The 23,910-nt window shown below is 38.5% G+C and overlaps 1 protein-coding gene across 1 annotated transcript; it reads right to left on the minus strand.

Moving 5' to 3' along the window:
* Positions 1–295: 295 nt before the first annotated feature.
* On the minus strand, positions 296–20,801 carry tmprss2.13.S (transmembrane serine protease 2 gene 13 S homeolog). Its single transcript, XM_041583253.1, has 12 exons — positions 20,670–20,801; positions 18,909–18,979; positions 16,252–16,386; positions 14,191–14,304; positions 13,549–13,678; positions 11,471–11,575; positions 8,365–8,408; positions 4,221–4,395; positions 2,600–2,799; positions 2,192–2,287; positions 1,746–1,888; positions 296–748 (listed from the first exon to the last, which is right to left on the minus strand). The coding sequence occupies exons 1-12, from the start codon at positions 20,717–20,719 to the stop codon at positions 581–583; spliced, it is 1,431 nt and encodes a 476-aa protein (XP_041439187.1). The 5' UTR covers positions 20,720–20,801; the 3' UTR covers positions 296–580.
* Between the last annotated feature and the right edge of the window lie 3,109 nt (positions 20,802–23,910).

The following is a 23,910-nucleotide window of genomic DNA, read 5'->3' on the forward strand; positions in this document are numbered from 1 at the left end:
TGCTGAAGGGATACTGTCGTGATTTTTATGGTGTGGTATTTATTTCTAAATTACATTGTTTACACTGCAAATAATTCACTCTACCATACAACATTTTATTCCTGAACCAAGTCACATGACTGGGGGCACCTGGGGAATGTACAATATGTCTAGCCCCATGTCAAATTTCAAAATTACATATAGAAAAATCTGTTTGCTCTTTTGAAAAACAGATTCAGTGCAGAAGTCTGCCGGAGCAGCACTATTGACTGATGAGTTTTTTAAAAAAAAACATGTTTTCCCGTGACAGAATCCCTTTAGCTTTAAACTTGCTGTGCCAACTCCACACAGTCAGACTCAAAAAAACCTTAAAGGAGAAGTACATCACCTGCTTTTCAGCTTCATATTCTGTCAACTTGCTGCCTGTCCCCCTCATCCATTGCCACTTACTGCCATTCTACCCATCTCCAGTGCTATGTGCAGAGGGCTCAGTATGGCAGTAATAGGTGGGAACCATGCAAAAGGTTTTTTCCCTTGGACTCACACCCCCTCCCAGGTCACCTGCCTACTCCTAAATCCAGACCTGATTTTCTAGCCTGAACTATCTGTTAGTTACCTGCATCTGCGAGTATATCCATTCCAAGAAGACTGTTATATTCCCATACACTCCAGGTTTATTGACTTTGGCACATCCATCTCCCCAGCTTGAGTCACCAACAAGCCACCACAAGGAGTTGGTTTTGGCAACCAGAGGCCCTCCACTGTCACCCTGAAGACAACAGACAACAAGGAGGACATTCATATCTCTATACATGAACTTTCTTTCTACTGTGTTTAATAAAGTATATAAAGATAATGGTTTCACCAAATTCATAATTTTGAATTTGATTGAGATTATAACCAAAATTAAGCTGGAGGATAGTTTAGCCTGATTAGAATCCTAGGTTACAAACACCTATCATTTCAAGCAGGCATATGTTTTTATTATTACTTAGTAGAGTTTTGTCTGCCCTTTATGGTGTGATGCCCTTGGCCAATTTAACTGTTTTGACAGTACCAGCTGATCAAACATGTCTGTGAGCCGGAGCAATCAGATTTACAGTTAAATGGACATAATTTGAGCTTGTATATGTAGAAACAGGCTGACTGAGTTGCCATAGTTCCTCTAGTGGAGGAGTAGAGTGGCAGGAACTTGGTAACGAGTGTCTAACGAGTGTCTCCTTATGCCCATGTTAGGGTTAGAACTAGTGGTCTTGCAAGAGAAGATAACTAGGTGCACCTCCTGAGTACAACCGGTAAGGAATGTGATCTCTTACCAAAGACTTGCAGGTAGAACTTGAAGAGGAGACCATAGACCATGTTTACTAAGTGCAGGCACAGCTAAAGGTTCAATAACAGTGGCAAACTTGTACTTGATCCAAACTAAGATATAATTAATCCTTACCGGAAGCAGAACCAGCCTTTTGGGTTTATTTAATGTTTACAAGTTTTTCTAGCAGGTGCCATACCTGTATTGCTTTAAAGGAGAACCAAACCCTTTATATTAAAATGATGTGAATATCTAAACATTAAGAATTGTAAAAGAAAGGTCCATCCAGTACATAAAGACTTTGCCCATATCAACTGCACTATATAATTAGACCTGCGTGTTCACCAGTTTGGGCAAGTGTCAGCTATGGTTGCCCTTTCACGCTAGTGAGAGAGAAAGGATCTTTATGGTTTTAGATTATGAATGAAAGACGTGAACTAACCATTCCTGACCTTACCTGGCAAGCGTCTGTTCCTCCATTGAGATAACCAGCGCACATCATAGCAGAAGTGATGGCTCCACCATACACCGCCGCTTGGTTACATGTTGTAGAAGAGATAAGAGGCACTGAAGCTGCCTTTAGAAGATAGGAAAACATGCCTGTGGTACAAAGGGAGAAGATAAACTTAATAGCACAGTAAAATATAAATGGAATGGAATTGAGTATGTTTGGTCCTTGTAAGGTAGGCTACCAGTTGCCCATTACTGCCTAACAGAAGTCTTTTTCTGCTTCCTGCACACACATTTTATTTTGCGATTTAATGTTTTGCATGCACATTCTGTACAATAAAGGAAAGGTTAGAATCATACCGATGAAGGTTCGATTTCTTTTTTTGAAAAGTTATAGCCTTTTCACCAAAATAAAATATAATGTATTGTTGAGTAGTTGGATCTTTGACTTACCTCCACTTGATGTAGTTCCCCATCCAGATATCCAACATGGTTGTCCCTCTGCCCATGTCATCCCAACATTAGGTAAGCATACAGGTCTGCGATTAGCTGGATTACAAAACAACAACAAAAAAAGTGCCGGATATGAGGAATTGTTTATAATTGGGTCAGAAGATAAGTTTAACTTATAGGGTCCGGGTCGGGTAGTGGCTTTGGGTAGGGGGACATGTGGATCATGTTAGGTCAGTGGTTCTGGGTTGGGCACGGATTCTTCCAATTGGACAGTGCAGGACTCTATGTCCAAACATTGAAATTCCACTACACAACCCTAAACATCATGTGTTAGACTGAAGTCCTTTAGAAAGTATTACTCATATTATTTTTGAAATGTTTAGATGACAAAATATGACCAACACATACTTGTAAACACCAGCGCTGTTTTAAGCTTCAGCAGAGCAACGTCATAGTTTTGTGTGTTTGATGTATAGCTGGGATGCACAAGTGCTCTTCCCACCAAATGGGCAGTAGAATAATGGCTTGGTATGCTCAGTGTTCCAGCAACTACTTTAAAAGCAGAAGGAGTAAACCTAAAAAATACACAAATCAAAAACCCTGATGATCTTTATTTTCATTTTTCACTATTGCAAATGATCCTCCTGGTGAGTGAGCTTTATTCATACTTTTAATTTCAAGACAATGGACAGTGTCAAACTCTTCTAACTCTAACTCTTCTAACTATAACTCTTCTAACTAACTCTTCTAACTAACTCTTCTAACTCTACCTTTTAATTTATTAAGATGCTCTTTGGCAAACAAATGCCTCTAAGACTCCATTTAACAGTAGTTTTGGGACTTTTTTGGTTTGATTTTTCCTAAGGCCCCTGTTAGCACATACCAAGGTTGAAAATACAGGCATGGGACTTGTTATCCAGAATGCTCGCGGTTTTCTGAACATTGATCTTTCTTTAATTTGGATCTTCATAGATTAAGTCTACTAGATAGGGCCAGGCCATGCCGGCGGCACCCTAGGCAACCCTGCCGGCAAGCCCCACGACTGAAATTGAAGAGACGGATGGTGAGGGAGGGGTGAGTGATGGAGGGAGGGGACAGAAATGGATTGGACAGAGGGAGAGCAAAAAGAGAGTGGAGGGTGTCAAGAGGGAAAAAGTAAGTCAGAGAGGTGAGGACTAGGGGTAGGCAGAAGATGTAGCTGACCAGTGCCCCCCTATTATTACGCCCTAGGCAACTGTCTCTTCTGCCTACCCCTAGTTCCTGCCCTGCTACTAGATAATCATGTAAACATTAAATAAAACCAATGGGTTGGTTCTGCTTCAAATAATGATTAATTATATCTTAGTTGGGATCAAGAACAAGGTACTGTTTTATTATTACGGAGAAAAGGGAATCATTTTTTTAAAACTAGGATTATTTGATTATAAATAAGTCCATGAGAGACAGCCTCTCCATAATTCAGAGCTTTCTGGATAAAGGGTTTCCAGATAACAGATCCCATACCTGTATATAAAAGAATTTTTAGTCTGATAGACATAGCTCCAAATATATGTAGGAAAATAATACCCTTTTTTTTAACCAACTTCTGGTATATCTAGTAGATCAGACACTCTTCACAAATCCTCCCCCTAGTCACAGCTTTGGGTCCCCTAAAGGTTTAGCCCCCCACAGCTTAGGAACAACTGCTAGATAGAAAGCATTTTAAACATAACACTGTAGCATTTACCATCAGTATAACACCTGCCTTTGGCCACCTAAGTCGTGCCCCGTGTTTTACTATTTTAGCACCAACTGAATAGTGTGTAATAAGAGGAAGAAGTAAACCAATGACCATATTAATTAAGACACATTGGACTGTGAATTATAATATTCTTACTGCTTTATACACTGATTGGCTATAGACTCACCTTGTGAATGGCCTAAAGGGGCCATGGCCATTTAAAAGTTGGCTACATATAGACAAATTAATTATTACAATAGGAGCATACACTCCAGTGAATGCGCCTAAATTGTCATATGAAGAACGTACCCAAATACGCAGTGAGCAGCAGTCACTATCCAGTATGGTGTAATGATGGATCCACCACACAAATAAGTACTAGTACCAACTTGCTTCATAAGACTTATTTGCCAAGGCCAATTTCCTGCTGAAGCAAATGTTCCCCCTACTATCCTGCTTTCCACCTTTGTAGACAAACCACAATCTGCAATTACAGAAAATAAACTGTTAGACCAGGCAATGAACTGAAAGAGTACCTGATATAAGCTAATATACCTTTGCATGATGTTTTACTCTTGTAGTACTCATATACACACAATATAGTTTTAAATGAGAACTAAACCCTAAAAATGAATGTGGCTAAGCATGCCATATGTTGTATATTGATCTTAGTGCACCAGCCTAAAGTTTCAGCTTCTCAATAGCAGCAATTATCCAGGACTTCAAACTTGTCACAGGGGGTCACCATCTTGGAAAGTGTCTGTGACACTCACATGCTCAGTGGGCTCTGAGCAGCTGTTGAGAAGCTAAGCTTAGGGGTCGTCACTAATTATCCAGCAGAAAATGAGGTTGGTCTGTAATTTAAGATGATGCTACAGGGCTGATTATTAAATTCTGATGCTAATTGCACTGGTTTCTAGGGATGTAGCGAACCGCCGATAATGTGTTCGCGAACGCCGTTCGCGAACACCGGCAAAATTTGCGAACAGTTCGCGAACTTCGAACATCCGAAAATCGTTCGATTCGAACGATCGAAGGATTTTAATCGTTCGATCGAACGATTTTCGTTCGTATCGAACGAAAATCGTTCGATTTTAGCGATCGAATGGTCGAATGGTCGAACGATTTTGACGCGAACGCCTATTGGTGAACGTCGCGCGACGTTCGCAAACTTGCGGCGGATGCGAACAGCCGATGTTCGCGCGAACAAGTTCGCCGGCGAACAGTCCGCGACATCCCTACTGGTTTCTGCGCTGCCATGTAGTAATTATCTGTATTAATTACTAATCAGCCTTATATTGTGACATTTCTATTCTATGTGTATTGTGAACTGAATATTAAAGGTATATGTAGCCTAAAATATGTAAACTTATATTTACCTTCGTTGACCCCATCATTGGGGCAGATTTACTTTTTACTTTGGAAATCTTCACCATACTTTGTGCAACTACATCAGACGTTTCAGTTTTGTCTCAGCAAAAGAACGCGTTACTTTCTTCTAAGTAAAACTTTCTTAACTTACACTTACGTCAATTTAAATTCAAGTAGGTATGTAAAGGTCATATGTATGTATTTATTAGTGAAATTGCTGGAAGTGGCCACATTTTATTAAAAATGTTAAAGGAAGCAAAATCAAGAGAAATATGCCTTGAGCCCACCGTAAAACAAATGCGGCATAAGCTTCAAAAGTTTAAACAATAAATTTGAACCCTTTCGCTGCAAGCCAATTTGGCTGATTTGGTACTTTTATTGCCAGACCATTTTTGAACATTTTGTACTCTTTCACTTTAAGGGCCTTTCTTGGGGGTTTTTTACTTTACCCAGGAAAACAACAACCTGTGCATTCACAATATGCCAGAATTTTGGTGTTATTCCACTTCTGTAAAAAAATATAGGCTTCTAAGTGTCTAGTAAAATGAAAAAAATCAAGTTTTACATAGTACATTCATATATATCAGAAGCATAATTTATTTTATGTATGAGAACACAGCCAATTTGGAAAGTTCTATGTCTCCTGAACTCGCCAATACCAAATATATATAGTGTTACAGAGATTTCTCACTAGTATCGATCAAAATCTCTAAACAGTACACTTTAAAATTTCCAAAGCGCCGCTCCACAAAACGGCATACTTCTGATTTCAAGGCCAAACATTCCACTAACAGTAGGTTTACCCTAGAAAACTACCCATTAATAGAAAGAACAGATTCTGGAGAATCAAAAATGGGTAAATACAGTATATCTATGTTCTCCAAACTACCAAGTTGCAATTCTTTAAGAAAGTTAGCATTTTTTATAGAAATTTGTGAATTTTTTTAAATATTACCTGAAAGCTTCCACTCTGTCTACAGCATTCTATCTCCCACACGTCATTAGGTACCAATGTAAAACACCCTGAATATGAATGCAAGGAGTCCACAGAACAGTTTGATGCCCAATATCAGTTCTGTAATTTCAGGTACAGCAAATTAAACATATTTACTTAATTTTTTTTTGGGGGGGAGGTAGAAAAAAGTATGTTCACCCCAGAAAACCATATTTTTTGGAAAGTATACATTCCCCCGAATCCAAATTGGGTATGAATGTCTTTCTACTCCAAAGCACCAAGCCACAAACCTTTCCTAAATTTGGCAATTTTGGTGACATTTCCAAAAAACACCTCAAAAGTTTCACCCTGCAGCACCTTATTTCCCACATACTATTGAGTATCAAGATAAATCACCCCAAATATGAAAGCCTGAGGTCCTCTGAACAGTTTTATGTCCAATATATATAGGTGTACCTAAGCACGTGGCATATAGGGCCCCCAAAATGAAGATCTCCCCATATGATCTGTCATTTCAGGTGCTGCAAATCAACACATTTACATCATTTTGGGGTGGGCAAAGGTAGAAAAAAGTATATTCACCCCAGAAAACCATTTATTTTTGGAAAGTACACATTCCCTTGAATCCAAATTGGGTGTGCATGTCTTTTTACTCCAAAGCACCAAGCCGCAAACCTTTCCTAAATTTGACAATTTTGTTGACATTTCCAAATATCATATCAAAACTTCCACCCTGCAGCATTGTATTTCCCACATACTATTAGGTATCAAGGTAAATCACCCCAAATATGAAAGCCTGGGGTCCTCTGAACAGTTTGATGTCCAATATGTATAGGTGTACCTAAGCACGTGGCATATAGGGGCCCCAAAATGAAGGCCCCCCGTGTGATCTGTCTTTTCAGTTACTGCAAAATCGAAACATTTACATCATTTTGAGGGGGGCAATGGTAGAAAAAAGTAAGTTCACCTTAGAAAACCATATATTTTCGGAAAGTACACATTCCCCCGAATCCAAATTGGGTATGAATGTCTTTCTACTTCAAAGCACCAAGCCACAAACCTTTCCTAAATTTGGCAATTTTGGTGACATTTCCAAAAATAACCTCAAAACTTTCATCCTGCAGCACCTTATTTCCCACATACTATTGAGTATCAAGATAAATCACTCCAAATATGAAAGCCTGAGGTCCTCTGAACAGTTTTATGTCAAATATGTATAGGTGTACCTAAGCACGTGGCATATAGGGCCCCCAAAAAGAAGATCCCGCAAATGATCTGTCATTTTCAGGTGCTGCAAAATCAGCACATTTACATCATTTTGGGGTGGGCAAAAGTAGAAAAAAGTATATTCACCCCAGAAAACCATTTCTTTTCGGAAAGTACACATTCTCTTGAATTCAAATTGGGTGTGCATGTCTTTTTACTCCAAAGCACCAAGCCACAAACCTTTCCTAAATTTGACAATCTTTGTGACATTTCCAAAAATCATCTCAAAACTTCCACCCTGCAGCATCGTTTTTCCCACATTCTATTAGGTATTAAGATAAATCACCCCAAATATGAAAACCTGGGGTCCTCTGAACAGTTTTATGTCTGGGGTCCGCTGATTATTGCTTTCAACTCCAACCTACTATACTGCAAAGCTACGCTAAAGGCAGTGGTTTTTATATGAAAATTTCAAACTGGAAATTCAGCTCTTCTAGCACAGAGAATGCAATTATGCTCCCTGCTCTAGTGTTCTGGCCCTCTCTGCCACCCTCTTGAACTCTGAGCGCACAGGGGATGGGGGCGGCAGCAACAGCAAGCTGCCTCAGGCGGTAGAGGAGCCAGGATAGCCCCTGCCTTTACTGCTGAGGTTTTTTTATGAGGTTTAAGTAGTTTTTATTTGCAGGTTCACCTAGAGCTATAAAGGTGTATAATCCCACAGTTTGTAACTCACTTGCCTGGGGTAATCCCCTGTAAAAAATTATTTAAGAATCTATGCAGCAAAGTTGCCTTTGTCCATAGCAACCAATCAGCATTTATATTTCACTGAGTTAATGGACTAAGGGCAAATTGTGCCTGTGTATTGGAAAAAATTAATTAAAAAAAAAAAATCAAAGTTCATTGATTCCGTTGATTACTTACTTATACAGCGCAATGAAACTGTATTCCCAGAGGGGCAGGTATCACTGAAATCAAATGAATATCAATAATCAGAAATGTTTAAAAAAAATATCTTCTGCTTTACAAAATAATAACTTCATGAGAACAAAACATTTACAAAATCAAGTGATAAACTAGATTAACTTTATTTCTTTTTAGCATTTATCTTAAAAGCTGAAAGAAAGAGGGTTGGTTTGATGTTCTTCTGGTTAGGGAAAAACAGTAGAAACCTCAGACAACTTGTCTCACATGTCTTTTCACACTTAAGGTGGCCATACACGTTACAATTACGATCTTTCGTGGAAAAGATTTTTTCTTTTCAATACACACATGTAGAGCTGAGTCATCAGATATACAGGGAGAAACAATAGAATTCTACCTGTATCTGACAATTCAGCACTAACAATGGCCGATGTTTGGTGGCTTCAAAGGCACCTGATCAAAATTTTACAACCAGCCTGATCAACAAGCCGACAGATATCAAAGTCTGCCAATATCGGTCGTCTCGTCTCCCACGAAACATACACCGAATATCGTAAGAAAATCCGTTTCTTACGATATTATCGGTGCATCTATGGCCACCTTAACAATATTGGCTAATGGTTTCTTTGGTGCATGACAGACCTCTAGTGACCAACAGAGGTAATGTATAGTGATGAGCAAATCTGTATCTTTTCGCTTTGCTGATTTTGCAAAAAAAAAAAAAAAATAATAATAATTTGCAAAACACGTCAACATTTTTTTACTCACTCCAAAAGTCAATGGAGGTTTTTCTTGTGCCAACTTTTTTGTCTCTGCAACAATTTTGTCTTGATGACTTTTTTGTCACGGCAGTTTTGGGAAAGTGTTACTGATTGGGACAGTTTTACAAACTGTTTATGCAACAGATACTTTGTCTTAAAATGATTGGTTTAAACAAATGGGAGGGTCAGTTGGACATTGTTTATATCTACACAGGGCCATATTTTTGGTTACCTTTGACTAAGTGCTGGATAAGCATGAAACGCGTTAGGCTTTTGTAGGGGACTAATGTATTTTCACATGTTTCTTAACCAGAAGAACACCAGACCAGCCCTCTATCTTTATCCTGACAAGTTTCTTGAACACTTCATAGATGGAAACTGACCAGCAGGTGACTTAATTCACTTAAATAAACAAAACATGTATCCCTTAATACAGTGGTTCTCAACCAGTGGTTTATAAGCAACATGTTGCTCAACAACCCCTTGGAAGTTGCTCCCAGTGACCTCAAATGCTTATTTTTGAATTACAGACTTGGAGGCAGGTTTAGTTGCATAAAAAACAGTTGTGCTGTCAAAGAGAGACTCCTGTAGGCTGCCAGTCCACATAGGGGCAACCAAATAGCCAATCACAGTCCTTATTTGGCACCCCCCCAGAACTATTTTCATGCCTGTGTTGCTCCCTGACTCTTTTTATCTTTTAAATGTGGCTCATGGGTCATATCTTGAAATTAATAAAAAAATAATATAAATTGCAAAAGTGTTTAGAATAGCACTCTCATCAATTTTACATTTACTTATTTTAAAGGTTTGCTTATCCTTTATTGTCAAGCCATATGTTAATGAGACAAATGTCATGTGGTCACAGGAATATTTTTAGGTTTCTGAAAATTTGTATAGATAATATGTTCATGATATAGGGAGGTAATCAAAAAGAGTCACACATTATAATGAGATAAAGGTTCCAGACTTCCTTGTTCCTGGGTCTTAAGTAAGACCCTTTTGCCTTTCATTTTTTTCTGCATATCCTTATTTGGACCCCTGGCCTGTCATTATGAACTTTTGTTTTCTACCAGTCCTGAGCCTCTGCTTGATCCCAAATCCATTTTTCACTTTGATGCCAACCCTAACTTTTTTTTGTTGTATTGACTTGTCTTCAACTGCTACTCATGTTTTTTTTTAATTTTTATTCATTAGTTCATTAAAATATTCAATGTGCACAGTAACAGTCACACCTTTATGGTGTTTTTTTTTTTTAAATGGATCAGTTAACAGTGCTGCTCCAGAATACTTTTGTACTGAAATCTGTTTCTCAAAAGAGCAAACAGATTTTTTTATATTTAATTTTGAAATCTGACATGGGGCTAGACAAATTGTCAGTTTTCCAGGTGCCCCTGGTCATGTGACTTGTGCTCTGATAAACCTCAGTCACTATTTACTGCTGTACTGCAAGCTGGAGTGATTACCCCCCTCCCTTCACTCCAAGCAGCCCATCAGCAGAACAATGGGAAGGTAACCAGATAACAGCTCCCTGGTAGAACTAAGAACAGCACTCAATATTAAAATCCATGTCCTACTGCGACTTCTTCAGTTACACTGAGTAGGAGAAACAACAGTCTGTCAGAAAGCAGTTCCATAGTCAAGTGCTGGCTCTTTCTGAAAGCACATGACCAGGAAAAATTACCTGAGATGGCGCCTACACACCAATATTACAACTAAAAGAAAATACACTTGCTGTGTTAGGAATTAAATTTTGCATAGTACAGTGAATTATTTGCAGTGTAAAAGTTGTAATTTACAAATAAAAACAACATAAAAATTTAGGACAGAATTCCTTTTAACCCTTTATAAATATTCTGTTGTAGTTGGTGCAATTCAGCGGAAATCCTTCCCCCTCATGTTTGTTCTTAGTCTGTTGTAACAAAAAATTGCACCGACCCTGGGTTATACCAGTAAGCACCACAGAATGATCCTCTTCCGGTTTCTTCTTTCTTTAAATTTCCTGGGGCAAACGCATGCGCAGTTGAATGAAATAGCTGACTTTTTAGTTAAAGTTCGGCCTTTCGCTCTATTGCGCATGCACAGCCGCGCTAGTAAATCGGAAGAAGATCGATCCGTGGTGCTTACTGGTATAACCCCGGCCGGTGCAGTTTTCTGCTGATAGGAGCACCCGCCCGGGGTTTCAGGTAAGTCAATAGAATCACTTGGGGTGCCTAACATTTGGCACCCCCAAGTGCAGGACGCCTTTCCTTCTCCTTTATATTTGCGGCAGTAACTAGAGCATTTGCTGAAGAAGTATAAAAAAGCAAACATTTTTAAATTACTTACAATAATGATGAAATAAATACCTGTAATTAAGATTGTTGTACAGCTTTCCCGTCACATTACTTGATTGGAGCATGAGATATCCATTACTTGAGGCCAACAACTGACTGCTCTTGTAGTAGGTGCTACTGTAGAGGGCAGAGTAAAGAATAAAGAAGGAGTTCAGCACTTCTTCCTTTTTTGGAAGTGCCCATTGCATTGAATATTTAGAATAACTCCCACAGGATTTTTGGCCCCGCTGTCTGTCTGTAGCAGAAGACCCAATGTGGGGCTCCCCAAGTGTCCCACCTCTTACTCTCGAATCAGAACAGGATCTATGCTAAAATCTTGGAAATCTGACTCATAAAGTTACAAGGTTTTCTCATACATTATGAAAAATCCCAAAACCTTTATGGATTGATAGGAATCCACTTTGATATCTTATTTATAGCGATGAGTGAAATTTTTCAGCAAGTTTTGCTGTGAAAATGATGCACTATGGGGTAGATTTACGAGAGTGTGAAGTGGCTAACGCTAGTGACTTTTCACCAGCGTTGGCACCCGCAGGGACATCGCCAGTTCACTAACAGGCACAGGCGCCAATTCGCTAGCGATCATTCGCACTCGACAGGCCACTTTTCGATCTGGCGAATGTTCGTTACTCAGCAGAGCTGGGCCAGACGGGAGGTGCCCTAGGCAACCTGGCATCGCCGGTGCCGGTATAGCGGGCGCATGCGCAAACCGGCACATCTGCTTGCTCATTACCTTGCGCGCATGCAGAAGCGCGAATAACCAGGAGCGCATGCGCAGAAGCATAAATGCATAGGGGGGCTATTCGATCAGACATGGGGTAGGCGACAGAGCAGGAACATGCCTAGCGTCCCCTCAGCTTTGTGCCCTAGGCACTTGGCTACTCTGCCTACCCCTTGGCCCAGCCCTCTTACTCAGCAAATCCACTAAAGTGCGGATTTTTCTGAACGTTACCTCTTTCGCCAGAGTTGACTTCGACAACTCAGACTAGGCGAAGTGCTAAAAAGAAGCTAGATCTTCCTCAATCTTCTGTCACTCGCATCATATCCTGTCTGCCAAAAATGCATTAAAGTTCCTGAAACGCTCGCGACTTTTCCTTTTTTTTTAAAGCAGGATTGCCTGCAAAAGTCCTAGCAAACCTATTTTGGGTAAACGGTTTCTCCAGACGGTTACCCAAGTAAAAAGCTCCAGAAGCTCTCTGTTTGTTTAGGATAGCAGCTGCCATATTTGCTTGGTGTGACATCACGTCCTGCCTGAATCTCTCCCTGCTCACTCATAGCTCTGGGTTCAGATTACCGCAGGGAGGGGGAGAGAGGAATGAGCATGTTCACGCACAGGGGAAGGAGCTGAAAACAGGAAGTCTGATACAGAAGCCCATGAGTACACAATAGAAGGAAAGAAATGATGTGTTTCTTTTGACAGAGGACTCAGAGCAGCATTACTTTGAGGGTTTACTGGTATATTTATATAGACCTTTCTGATAAAGCTTACTTAATTTTAGCCTTTCTTTCTCCTTTAAGGTTCCCTGGACATTCGTTATAAAAAGTGGTAACTTCAAGCATTTGCACCAACATTTATAATAAAGACCTCCATACAACTTTAAATAACCCACCGTACGCAAATTGACCTAAGCGCAAGCTCACTAGCGAATTTTCACTAGGCACAAATGAACGCTAGCGCCTCTTCGCCATGAAATGCTCACACTGCCGAAGTTACGCTAGTGAAAAGTCGCCAGCGTTCGGTGCCCAGAGCGCAACTTATCGTAGTGAAGAATTTAGTAGTAACGAATTTACCCTTTAGTAAATCTGCCCCATAGACTCTAATGGGTGAAAAAAATTGTCAAGGATCAAAAATTTGTTGTACAAGTATTCGCCCATCAAAAAAAGTGTTGCCCATAGATTTTTTCAATGCATTTCTGCAAATTTTCTAAGGTTACATCAGATTCGTCCATCACTAGCCTTATATTATTGTGTCCCACAATAATCTAATCTAATTAAGAATTTATACCTGTTGTTACCAAATTAAAAATGACAATGTAGATATAGTAGCTGGGAAAGAACAAGTCTGAGTGTTAACTTCTTGGGCTACTAACATGTTATATCCAATGTCCTTGCAGGTGGTTTTTCCAACAATGTCACTCCATTTGTCATAGCACACCGGCAGCCATGTGGCATTCTCAGGAGAATACGCCTGCAGCTGGAAGCTTGGTCCATACAGTCGAACTGCAAGAGTAGGTTAGAGTTTAGGTACTTAGCTATGGAACCCTCAAGGAACCACCATCTGCTTCTGACACCTCCTCTCATCTGTCAACTCTAAACACTTTTCAACTACAGTCAAACTCACACAATTCTATACAAAGTCGGGAGTCCATATTATTATCAAACCAAGCCCACAGGACTCGCCCCAGTTCAAAAGGGCCATCAACTATAGAAAAATTTATATCAAAAAATGATATAAGTCCCAAAGCTTTCTTCAAGTAAAAAATATTAATTTATTGAAGTACATTTTAAAAGAATTATAGCTGGTACATACTACCCCCCATATCTCACCTTAAAATGTACTTCAATAAATTAATATTTTTTACTTGAAGAAAGCTTTGGGACTTATATCATTTTTTGATATAAATTTTTCTACAGTCAAACTTAGTCCCTAATCTGGCACTGGCAGTCCATTTGGTCACTTAAATTAGACTCTAAAGCCACCTGTCTTTCTGGACTCTCTTCTCACTACTTACTACAGTTTTTTTCATCTTCTCCATTAGGACACTCGGAAATGCCATCGCACCACTGGGAATAAAGGACACAAGCACCAGAACTTCCACATGGCATCTGGCATGCTGTTGTTTTTGCTGTGGAAAGAGAAGCAAAATCATAATTTAGTTGGGTTCCATAAAATGATCCTTGAGCAGTTTTCAGCTGTCGGTGACTGTGGATCTCAACATAAAATATGAAGAGGTTGGCTGATATAAATCTAAATTTGTACCCTTGGCATCTTGCTTTTTTTTTGTCATCATCTGCTCTACTATGGCAGTGCAGTAAATATTAATCTTAATCCATAAATAATCCATTTGTAAATCTAATTACTGTGGAAAGTAGTGTTTTTCTGTCTAATCTCCAAACTAATTTTAAAGTATGTGAACACTCTAGTATATAATTACTAAATATTACCGGCACAAGAGGCTACATATATATATATATAATACACAAAAGCCATGAGTATCTTGTAAATTATATCCTTATAAACGGTGAGTTCTGATGTCATCAGTTATAAACGGTGAGTTCTGATGTCATTTCTGTCACATGACTCACTGAAATTTGTGTATTATAATAAATAAAGTACCCCCAGTTGTAAAATATGAGGATATTAGAAGTTACCTCGGAGTTCCATGACCTGTATAAAAACACTCGGCCTTCGGGCCTCGTGTTTTTATATGGTCATGAAACTCCTCGGTAACTTATAATATCCTTATATTTTACTAGAGGGGGTACTTTATTCACTATATATATCAATCGAAGGAGTCAGATGCACACCGGGATTTAAATAGTTAAAATGTCCACATTTTATTTATATACTTTAAAAAACAGAACTGGTCGACGTTTCGGTCTTTCTCTAAGACCTTTCTCAAGACCCTTAGAGAAAGACCGAAACGTCGACCAGTTCTGTTTTTTAAAGTATTTAAATAAAATGTGGACATTTTCACTATTTAAATCCCGGTGTGCACCTGACTCCTTCGATTGATTGATAACACAGCCTCTTTAGGAAGCACCTGGGTCCTGCAATTTATGTACGGAGTGCGCTCGAAATATGGATTCTATATATATCGAGGGTTAATTAACCCTCGATATTCCACCATCGAAGTAAAATCCTTCGACTTCGATAGGTCCCCATAGGCTAACATTGATGCTTGGTAGGTTTTAAGTGCCGAAGTAGGTAGTCAAAGTTTTTTTTAAAGAGACAGTACTTCGAATATCGAATGGTCGAATAGTCTAAAGATTTTTAGTTCGAATCGTTCGAATCGTTCGATTCCAAGTCGAAGTTGAAGGGCGAAGTAACCCAAAAAAACTTCGAAATTTTAAGTTTTTTAACTTCGAATCCTTCACTCCATTAAAAAAGGCCAATTAATTAAGCCACTATAAATCAATTGATATCAAGATGGCTAAAATAATTTCACAATGTGAATTTCATAAAAAAAACATGGTGCATTTTTGCCCCAAATCCTCCATAGTTCATAAATTGGGGGTCTGCCGGATTTTTTCCCGGTGTCCCGATGGCCCAGTACGACCCTGCACCAGGATATCACCCAGTTCGTCCATAAAAGTTTGTATATGGAAGGTCCTTTCGAATTTGGCCAATGTGATGCTTACTTTGGACTCAAAATCCGAAGATGCACAGAAACATGTGTTGGCGGAAGTAGTCCAAGAGGATGCCTGCACATCCAGACCCATAAGCAGATATGATCATTTGTGGTTTCTGACAAATTAATTAACTAAGACTTGGAAATGAGTGCGAAATGTAAGAGGTTTGTTCCCCTATTCTCTTACTGATAATCCTAACTAAGTGTGTTAAACCATTGAAATAAAACATCTCTTCTTCAGCCAAGCCAGGTTCCTACAATGCACTGTATGTTCTGCAAGACCTGAGAAGAAGAATTATGTGTGTAAGGCATTGTAGTATTTGAATTGACCAGCGGTACAGAAAGTTATTCAAAACGAATGCTTAGTGCACAGTTGCTTAGAATGACAAGTTCTTCCATTATTCAAAACCACTTTAAATGTTTCCAGTATTCCCTACTTACCGCAGGATGTCTCATCTTCTCCATTAGGACAATCAAATACCCCATCGCACCACTGGGACGAAAGGACACACTTTGCACTGGTTCCACATGACTTTTCACAGATTGATCTTGTGGTCGGTAAACAAAGGACCAAAGCTTGAGTAACTGGGTAGATTGAAATCCCCCCTGGTAATAACAGTGAAATGATGACAGCTTTAGTCATTATTTAGTCAACAAGAGCCAACCATTGGGATGACTGACCTGTAGGGCTCACACAAGTCATCAAGGACGGGAAACACTCAGGAAACAGAATGTGGGGTGGAGAATTTAGTGACTGACCATCACTAGCCATGAAAGGTGCTGGCATTTGTTGCAACAAGCAAGTGTCCATGCTTAGTGTGCTTTGGGCTGCTGCTGAAAAGCTATGTTTTGAGGTTGTTTTAAATGATGAAGCAGAAAATGAGGTTTGTCTGTTATGGAAGTTGATGTTACAGGGCCGATTATTAAATTCTGATGCAGAATGCACTGGCTTCTGTGCTGACAATCTGAAACTAACCTTGTATCGTAACTTTTATACTGTATATTGTGAGTGGGTCCCTAAGCTCAGTAAGTGACAGCAGCACAGAGCATGTGCAGTGAATCTGCAGAAAAGAAGATGGGGAGCTACTGGGGCATCTTTGGAGACACAGATCTTTACTGCTAAAGGGCTGTGGTTGCCTTGGGCTGGTACAGAAGCACAAAACAAGCAGGTGTAACATTCATAGCTACTTGATTGTTAAGCTTTAGTTCTCCTTTAAAGAAGGCCAGGAGTCATGAAAAACTTGTTAGTGGAATGTTGCAAATTGGAACAGTGATAATAATGTGACTTCCATGAATGACTACATACCATTAAGTTGCAAGATAACAGTGCTGCCTGCAGCTGCATTTTTTCAGATACAGGTACGGGACCTGTTATGCAGAGTGCTCGGGACCTGGGGCTTTCCAGATAATGGATCTTTTGTAATTTGGATCTTCATACATTAAGTCTACTAGAAAATCATGTAAACATTAAATAAACCCAAATAGGCCGGTTTTGCTTCCAAGATTCCAGGATTAATTAAATCTTAGTTGGGATCAAGTACAAGCTACTCTTTTATCATAACAGAGAAAAAGGAAATAATTTTCCAAAAATTTGATTATTTGGATAAAATGGAGTCTATTTCTTACCCGATTTCTGTCACATCCGACGAGACGCAGCTAGTTGGATCGCGCGGAAATCGTTTGTGGAGTCCTACACTAATACGTATTTTAGGAAGGGGATCCTTTTCCTTGCAGATGTTTTAGAGTTAACTCAAATAACCAATTCCAGCACAAACGAAAGCTAACTAAATAACTGACACACAGCCTGCACCCAGAAAAACAGGATTTCCATCAGAGCTGGTTATTTTGAAATAGTGAAATTTAAAACATCTTCTGGGCAAAGGGTGTAACCGTCCCAAAGGATATATTAGATCTAACTGTCAATCAAAAACTGACTCTGCCTACAGCATGAAGCAAGAATGATTGCTGAGAGGGGGGATGAAGAGTAACTTGATTATTTCTAGTGATGAGCACATTTTTTCATCAGGCATGGATTTTTCGCAGAGACAAAAAAGTTGCCAACACAATTGTCTTGTCGCAGAGATAAAAAAGTTGCCACAAGGAAAATGCCCATTGAATTTAATGCATTTGGAGTGAGAAAAAAATTGCAGTGCATAAAAAAATTTGACACCTATTGACTTCAATGTGAATTTTTCACTGTTTCCCTAATTATTTTGAAGTGTTGCAAATTCACTCATCACTAATTATTTCATAAATGGCACATCATTTTAAACGGATTATATTTAGAAAGTTTCTTATTCAGTGAGAAGAAACTTACATTAAGGGGCCAATTTATTAAGGGTCGAATTGAAAGACTGAATTTGATTTAAAACTCTCAAATTCTGAATTGCTAATAATCCAAACTCAATTCGAATTTTAATTTGAATTCCAATTTTAAGATTTATCAAACCTTGGCCCTTTAAAAATTCGAATTTGACTATTTGCCAACTAAAACCTGCCGAGTTCATATATAAGTCAATGGGAGAGGTCCAGTGACTATTTTGAAGCTGTTACTAGCCTTCCTGACATTCACGTTTTTTCGGAGAAAAAACTTGATTCGAGTTTAGTCGAATTTGATTCTAATTCGATTTGAGTTTTCTGGTCGGTAATATTCGTTCGAGTTTTAGATATTTGATTTTTTTTTTAAATTAAATAACCCCTGATCGAATTTCTGAATCGAGTTAAATAAAAACTCTCATGAATTAGAAATTCGACCTTTGATAAATGTGCTTCCAAATGTAAATTTTCACAATAGATCCTCTTTAAGGGCAACATAGATGAGAATTAATCATACAAAAATACAGGTACAATATTCCCAAAATATTCATTTAGAGATCTCCAACAGAATATCTGACATTTGCCTATCTGTCTTACACAATTGTTATTTGTTGTCACAAAGGACACAAAGGTCAAAGTTCAGAAAAAAATTGAAAAAGCAATATTTCAGAATTCTAGTCAATCAGCCCCTTAGCAGACTATCCCATTTACCCAAAAATATTATTTTGCACATTTTGATTTCAAAAGGGATCCATTGTTTGTATCCTTACCATAAAAGAAACACAGCACGGTGATAATGATGACTGCTGCTATGAGCACACAGATGCTTGAGATAATACACACAATTTTTTTTCTTCCTGGAAGAGACAAAAGTCATATTTACTAGAGTGACATACAGACTAAAAACCAGAATAATCCCTTCCGTTTCAGGGGCAGCTTTACTAAGGTGTAAAAGAAAAAATGTTCCAGGCGGCGCTCCGGATTAGTATAAAGAGGTGTCCCTATTGTATCCTGGTGGGTAACATCATCGCCTTACGCGTTTCGTGAAATCATTCCCTTTTGATGGTATTTTTAGTAGTACCATTTTTGACCTCGTGTAAGACAAAACTCAGTAAAGGAAAACCTTTAGAAATAGTCAGGCAATTTATTCTTACATAATACAACATAACAGTTTTGTCTGGGTAAGCTGTTGGAGTAACAAACAGAATGTCAGCCAAGGACTTACCAAAGACACACCTCTTGGTCCAAGCGTTATATAACTTTCAGAAGGCATTTACAGTAATTATGCCAAGGGGTTCACGGAAATACCATACATGGTCTGGCGAGGAGATTTACTGGCATATATATTTATACATTCCTGTAAGATGTGCAGTTTTGCAACATAAGAGATTTCTGGTTCCAACTGTCCACAGCCTCGTTAACATCTGTTGGCTAAACATAGCCATTGTGGTACTGACAGCTATTGAGCAACACTTCTGCAAAAGGGCATAAGAGACATGCTGACACTATGCTGACACTCTGGAATTTAAGTAACAGAGTGGAGATGATTTATTTGTATGGACTAGTATAAGTTATATGAGTGACCATTGTCCACAGTTGACCATTAGCCCTTATAGTCCATCCTGCCTTGGGCCCTATAGCGTTATGGCGTCATAGAGGGTGGGGGTGACAACTATCAACCCTCTGACACTAGCCATTCGTCCGTCTTAGGATTTAGACCGTTCCAGATATAATTTTCAATGACACTTTGTCATTGGCATTACTAAGGTTTGAATGGTAAATTCGAATTTTCGAATTTCTTTTTTGGTCAAAACTCACAAATTCGAATTTGAAACCATCAACTCGAATTTGAATGTGAGATTTATCCCATTTCGACCCGGGAAACAGTTCTAATTAGACTATTCTCAACCTAAAACCTGCCAAGTTCCTGTAGAAGTTAATGGCAGAGGTCTCTTGAATAGTGATGGGTGAATTTGTCCCATTTCGCCATGAAATTTGAGAAAAGGGCGAAAAATTAGCGAAACACACTAACTCACTAATTTATTTACCAGTGGCGAAACGCGCCTGGCAAATACATTCGCCCATCACTATTCTTGAACTATTTAAAGATGTTATTAGTAGTGATGAGCCAATTTTTGCCAAGTTTCGATTAAAAAATGACGCCCCATAGACTCCTATGGGAAAAAAATTGATGCACAAAAGTCTTTTTTTTTTTTTTTAGGAAAACTCAATTCGTTCAAATTTTAAAAGTAAAATTTTTTTCATAAATAGCATATCATTCTAATTGTGAATAAAATCTAATTTATTAGAGTTTAAAAAAAAATCACATTACTCTAAAATTCTACCTTTCATAAATAACCCCCTAAATGTAAAACTTGTCAAACTGAAAGCACATTTTTGTTTGATTTTATTTGCACAGCAATAAAAATTAGGGATGCACCGAATCCAAGATTCGGTTCGGGATTCAGCCAGGATTCAGCTTTTTTCAGCAGGATTCGGATTCAGCTGAATTCAGTTTCAATTATGTAAGGTCAAACAGTCACTTACTTGCCGTACACCATGTGCCAGCTTCTTTTTTTGGATCCGGAGGCATAAAACTTATGGCATAAACTTGTTGAATGGACTGCAGGTCTGATGTGTCAGTTGACTTTGGAATGGATACATTGGGCTCTGCTGGGTCCTGACAGACAAAATGTAAAAATGAATACTCATAATGGGATATTATTCTATTGGTCTCAAATAAGTGGAGAAGGTACAAAATGCAAAATATATTACCTTTCCATGATTAAATTTGCTTTTAGATCCCCAAAAACTGGAATTTTTAGACTTACATTTTCTGAGCATGTAGCTTTAAGGGTCTGCCATATTGTAGCCCTTTAGCAGTCCTGTACTAGCCCTTCATAAATGAGCTTTACTAATGCTAGGGTTAGTGGTGTAATGTTATTCAGAGTACCAGAACTCTGCACTTATAAAGTATTCTAGTGATGAGCACATTTTTTCTCCAGGTATGTATTTGCAGCGAAATTCCGCATTTTGCCAGCTGCTGATTTTTTAGGGAAACTGCTGCAAAAATCCACCGTGAAAAATTTTGCAACATCAAAAAAGTGGCCAAGACAAAACTGTCACAAAACTTTAATGCATTTGGACAAAAAATTCAATGAGACAGAAAAGTTGCAGAGACAAAAACGTCACCACAAAAAAATATGCTCATTGACTTTAATGCATTTGGAGTGAGAAAAAAAGCCCATTGACCTCAATGCGTTTCTCTAATTTTTTGTCTTTTCGTAGTTTTGCTGATTTTGGAACAAATTTGCTCATCACTAGAGGATTCGTATTAAGCCTTGGCTTCAGATAGTTATATAGGATTTGTAATAAAAATGGGATGTGGCTATTTTTTTGATTTAATAAAATCCATATTTTTCTTTTTATTATAGAGTACTAAGGAATCATTATGGTTTTGAGCTTCACTCTACAAACCTAGAATCTTGGGAGTTAGCTTAAATAAAAATATCGAGCTCTGTGTAAACAAGGCCCTATCTTCTCACAGATGCTGCCTGTGTCTCAATTCTACATATATGGGGGCAGATTTATCAAGGATCGAATTTCAAAGTGAAAAAAACTTCGAAATTCGACCATCGAATAGGGTAGTCCGACATTCAAAGTCGAAGTCGAAGGATTTTTAAGATGGTACGACTGTACTTCGACTCGTATGATCGTACAATTTAATCGTAGGATCGTACGATTTTACAAAAAAATCCGTTGACTTCTCAAAACTTAGCCAAATACTGGCTATAGGTTCTAGGAGGTCCCCATAGGCTAACATAGCAATTCGGAAGGTTTAAGGTGGCGAAGTGTCGAAGTCGAAGTTTTTTAAAGAGACAGTACTTCGATTTTCGATTGGTCAAATTTGTGAAGTATTTTCAATTCGAATCAAAGTCGAATTTGGCCTATTCGATGTTCGAAGTACCCAAAAATTACTTCGAAATTTGAAGTTTTTTACCTTTTTTTTTTTTTTGAAAGAAAATTTTTATTATTTTTCAAATTTCACACAGACAGCAAACAGTTTGCCCTCAGAGGGCCATGACATGTTCTTTCATGACAAAATAAACATCTCAAAATGAATTTCCATAATACAAGCCCACAGAAAACAGAACTTTTCCTATGCATGACCGTAAAATATTTGACCCAATGATACCGGCAAATCACCAACCTGCCCCTCCCCATCATACAGATATATCAAATCCCCGACCGTCCCACCAAGACATCTTTATTGACTTTATTTGACAGCATTTAACATCCCCACAACCCGTTACACATCAATTCCCGACAGTAGCGCAAGAGTGTGACAAGGCCTCAATAGCATCCCAACTACCCCAGATCTTATTAAACTGATCTACCGCATCATGTTTGAGTGCCGTTAGATAATCCATCCTCCGAACATATCGGATTCTATCCAGGAATTCCTTCTCAGATGGGGCAGCCAAAGCCTTCCAACTTTTAGCTATTAAACCCCTAGCCGCTGTAAGTATGCAATTAACCATTTTTCGTGTGGGATGCCGAATTACAGGGATTTTATTGCCCAGCACATACACTAAGGGATCCAGAGGCACTATTATCATAGTTACCTTTTCAACCCAACCCCTGACCATATCCCAAAACCGTTTCAATTTATGACAGGTCCAAAACATATGGAGAAGCGAACCCCCGACATCCCCACATCTCCAGCAACAAGAATCAGCTGAATCAGGGAACAGTTTGTGTAAGAGTTGTGGGGTATGATACCAACCCAGTATAATTTTATAGATGTTTTCTTTAATGGTAGCGCAAACCGAGGTCGCCCTAGCATTTTCCCAAATGTTATCCCAAGTTGAGAGAGGGATCTCAGTTCCCAGCATATGCTCCCACCGTGCCATATACCTATGAGGATGTTTCTCAAGATCCAGTGCATTAAGAGACAGATACCACCTTGTAATCAAACCCTTTTGAGTAGGAGCAAGTCTGCAAAGTGCCAGAGCAGGGTGATTCTGCGGAAGTCGTGCCGTTGGAAATATGGTCATTGCATAGTGTCTCAACTGTATATATAAGAAAGGAGAAATTGAGCCTCCACCGTCCCTCCCAATTATATCCCTATAGGTGCAGAGGGTACCTTCCGTTTTGTGAAATAGAGAGTAAAGATGGGTGGAAGTTTTTTACCTTTGATAAATCTGCCCCTAAGAGTATTTCTTTTCCTTCTACTACAATTAATCTGAAGACTGATGTGCATAAAGTTAACAATGTATTTCTAATTGAAAGAGTTGGCCGAATGCAGACCCAGCACAAGTTCTATTTATTGGGCCCACATTGAACACAGGTGTACATTGGAGAGTGTGTGTGAGTTTACATAGGAGTTGTAGAAAAATATAAGCAATTTTTTTTTAATTTTAATTTTTTGAGATTTATTTGAAAATTGGCAAACTTGTATTTCATAAATATGTGCACATTCGTGTTGTTTGACTAGCAAGTTTTTTTCACTTTTGTGCCAATTGTGGAAAAAAGTTGGCGTTTCTTGCCACATTTTTTTCCCAAAACATTGTAACATTTTTTTTTAAAAAAAATTCAATGTTTTTAAAGAAAAATATTTGAGCAAAGAAAAAAGTAATAACCCCCACGAAAAACGTTTTTGCCTACATCCCGTTTTTTCCCTTGAATGTGTTTTTCTTGAAATAAATAGATAAATAATTTTTTATTTATTTTTATGATTTTTAAAGAGTAAAAACCATTAAAAAAACAATTGTAATAGCCTAA

This window comes from Xenopus laevis, chromosome 2S (assembly GCF_017654675.1).
Source record: "Xenopus laevis strain J_2021 chromosome 2S, Xenopus_laevis_v10.1, whole genome shotgun sequence".
NCBI lineage: Eukaryota > Metazoa > Chordata > Amphibia > Anura > Pipidae > Xenopus > Xenopus laevis.

Coding starts and splice junctions, on each gene's coding strand:
- tmprss2.13.S (XM_041583253.1), bottom strand. CDS start 20,719: ATGCCTCCGGATCCAAAAAAAGAAGCTGGCACATGGTGTACGGCAAGT. Junction 8,409..11,470: donor TACAACAATCTTAATTACAG/GTATTTATTTCA, acceptor ATTTGATTTCAG/TGATACCTGCCCCTCTGGGA. Junction 4,396..8,364: donor AGTTTCATTGCGCTGTATAA/GTAAGTAATCAA, acceptor CTGTAATTGCAG/ATTGTGGTTTGTCTACAAAG.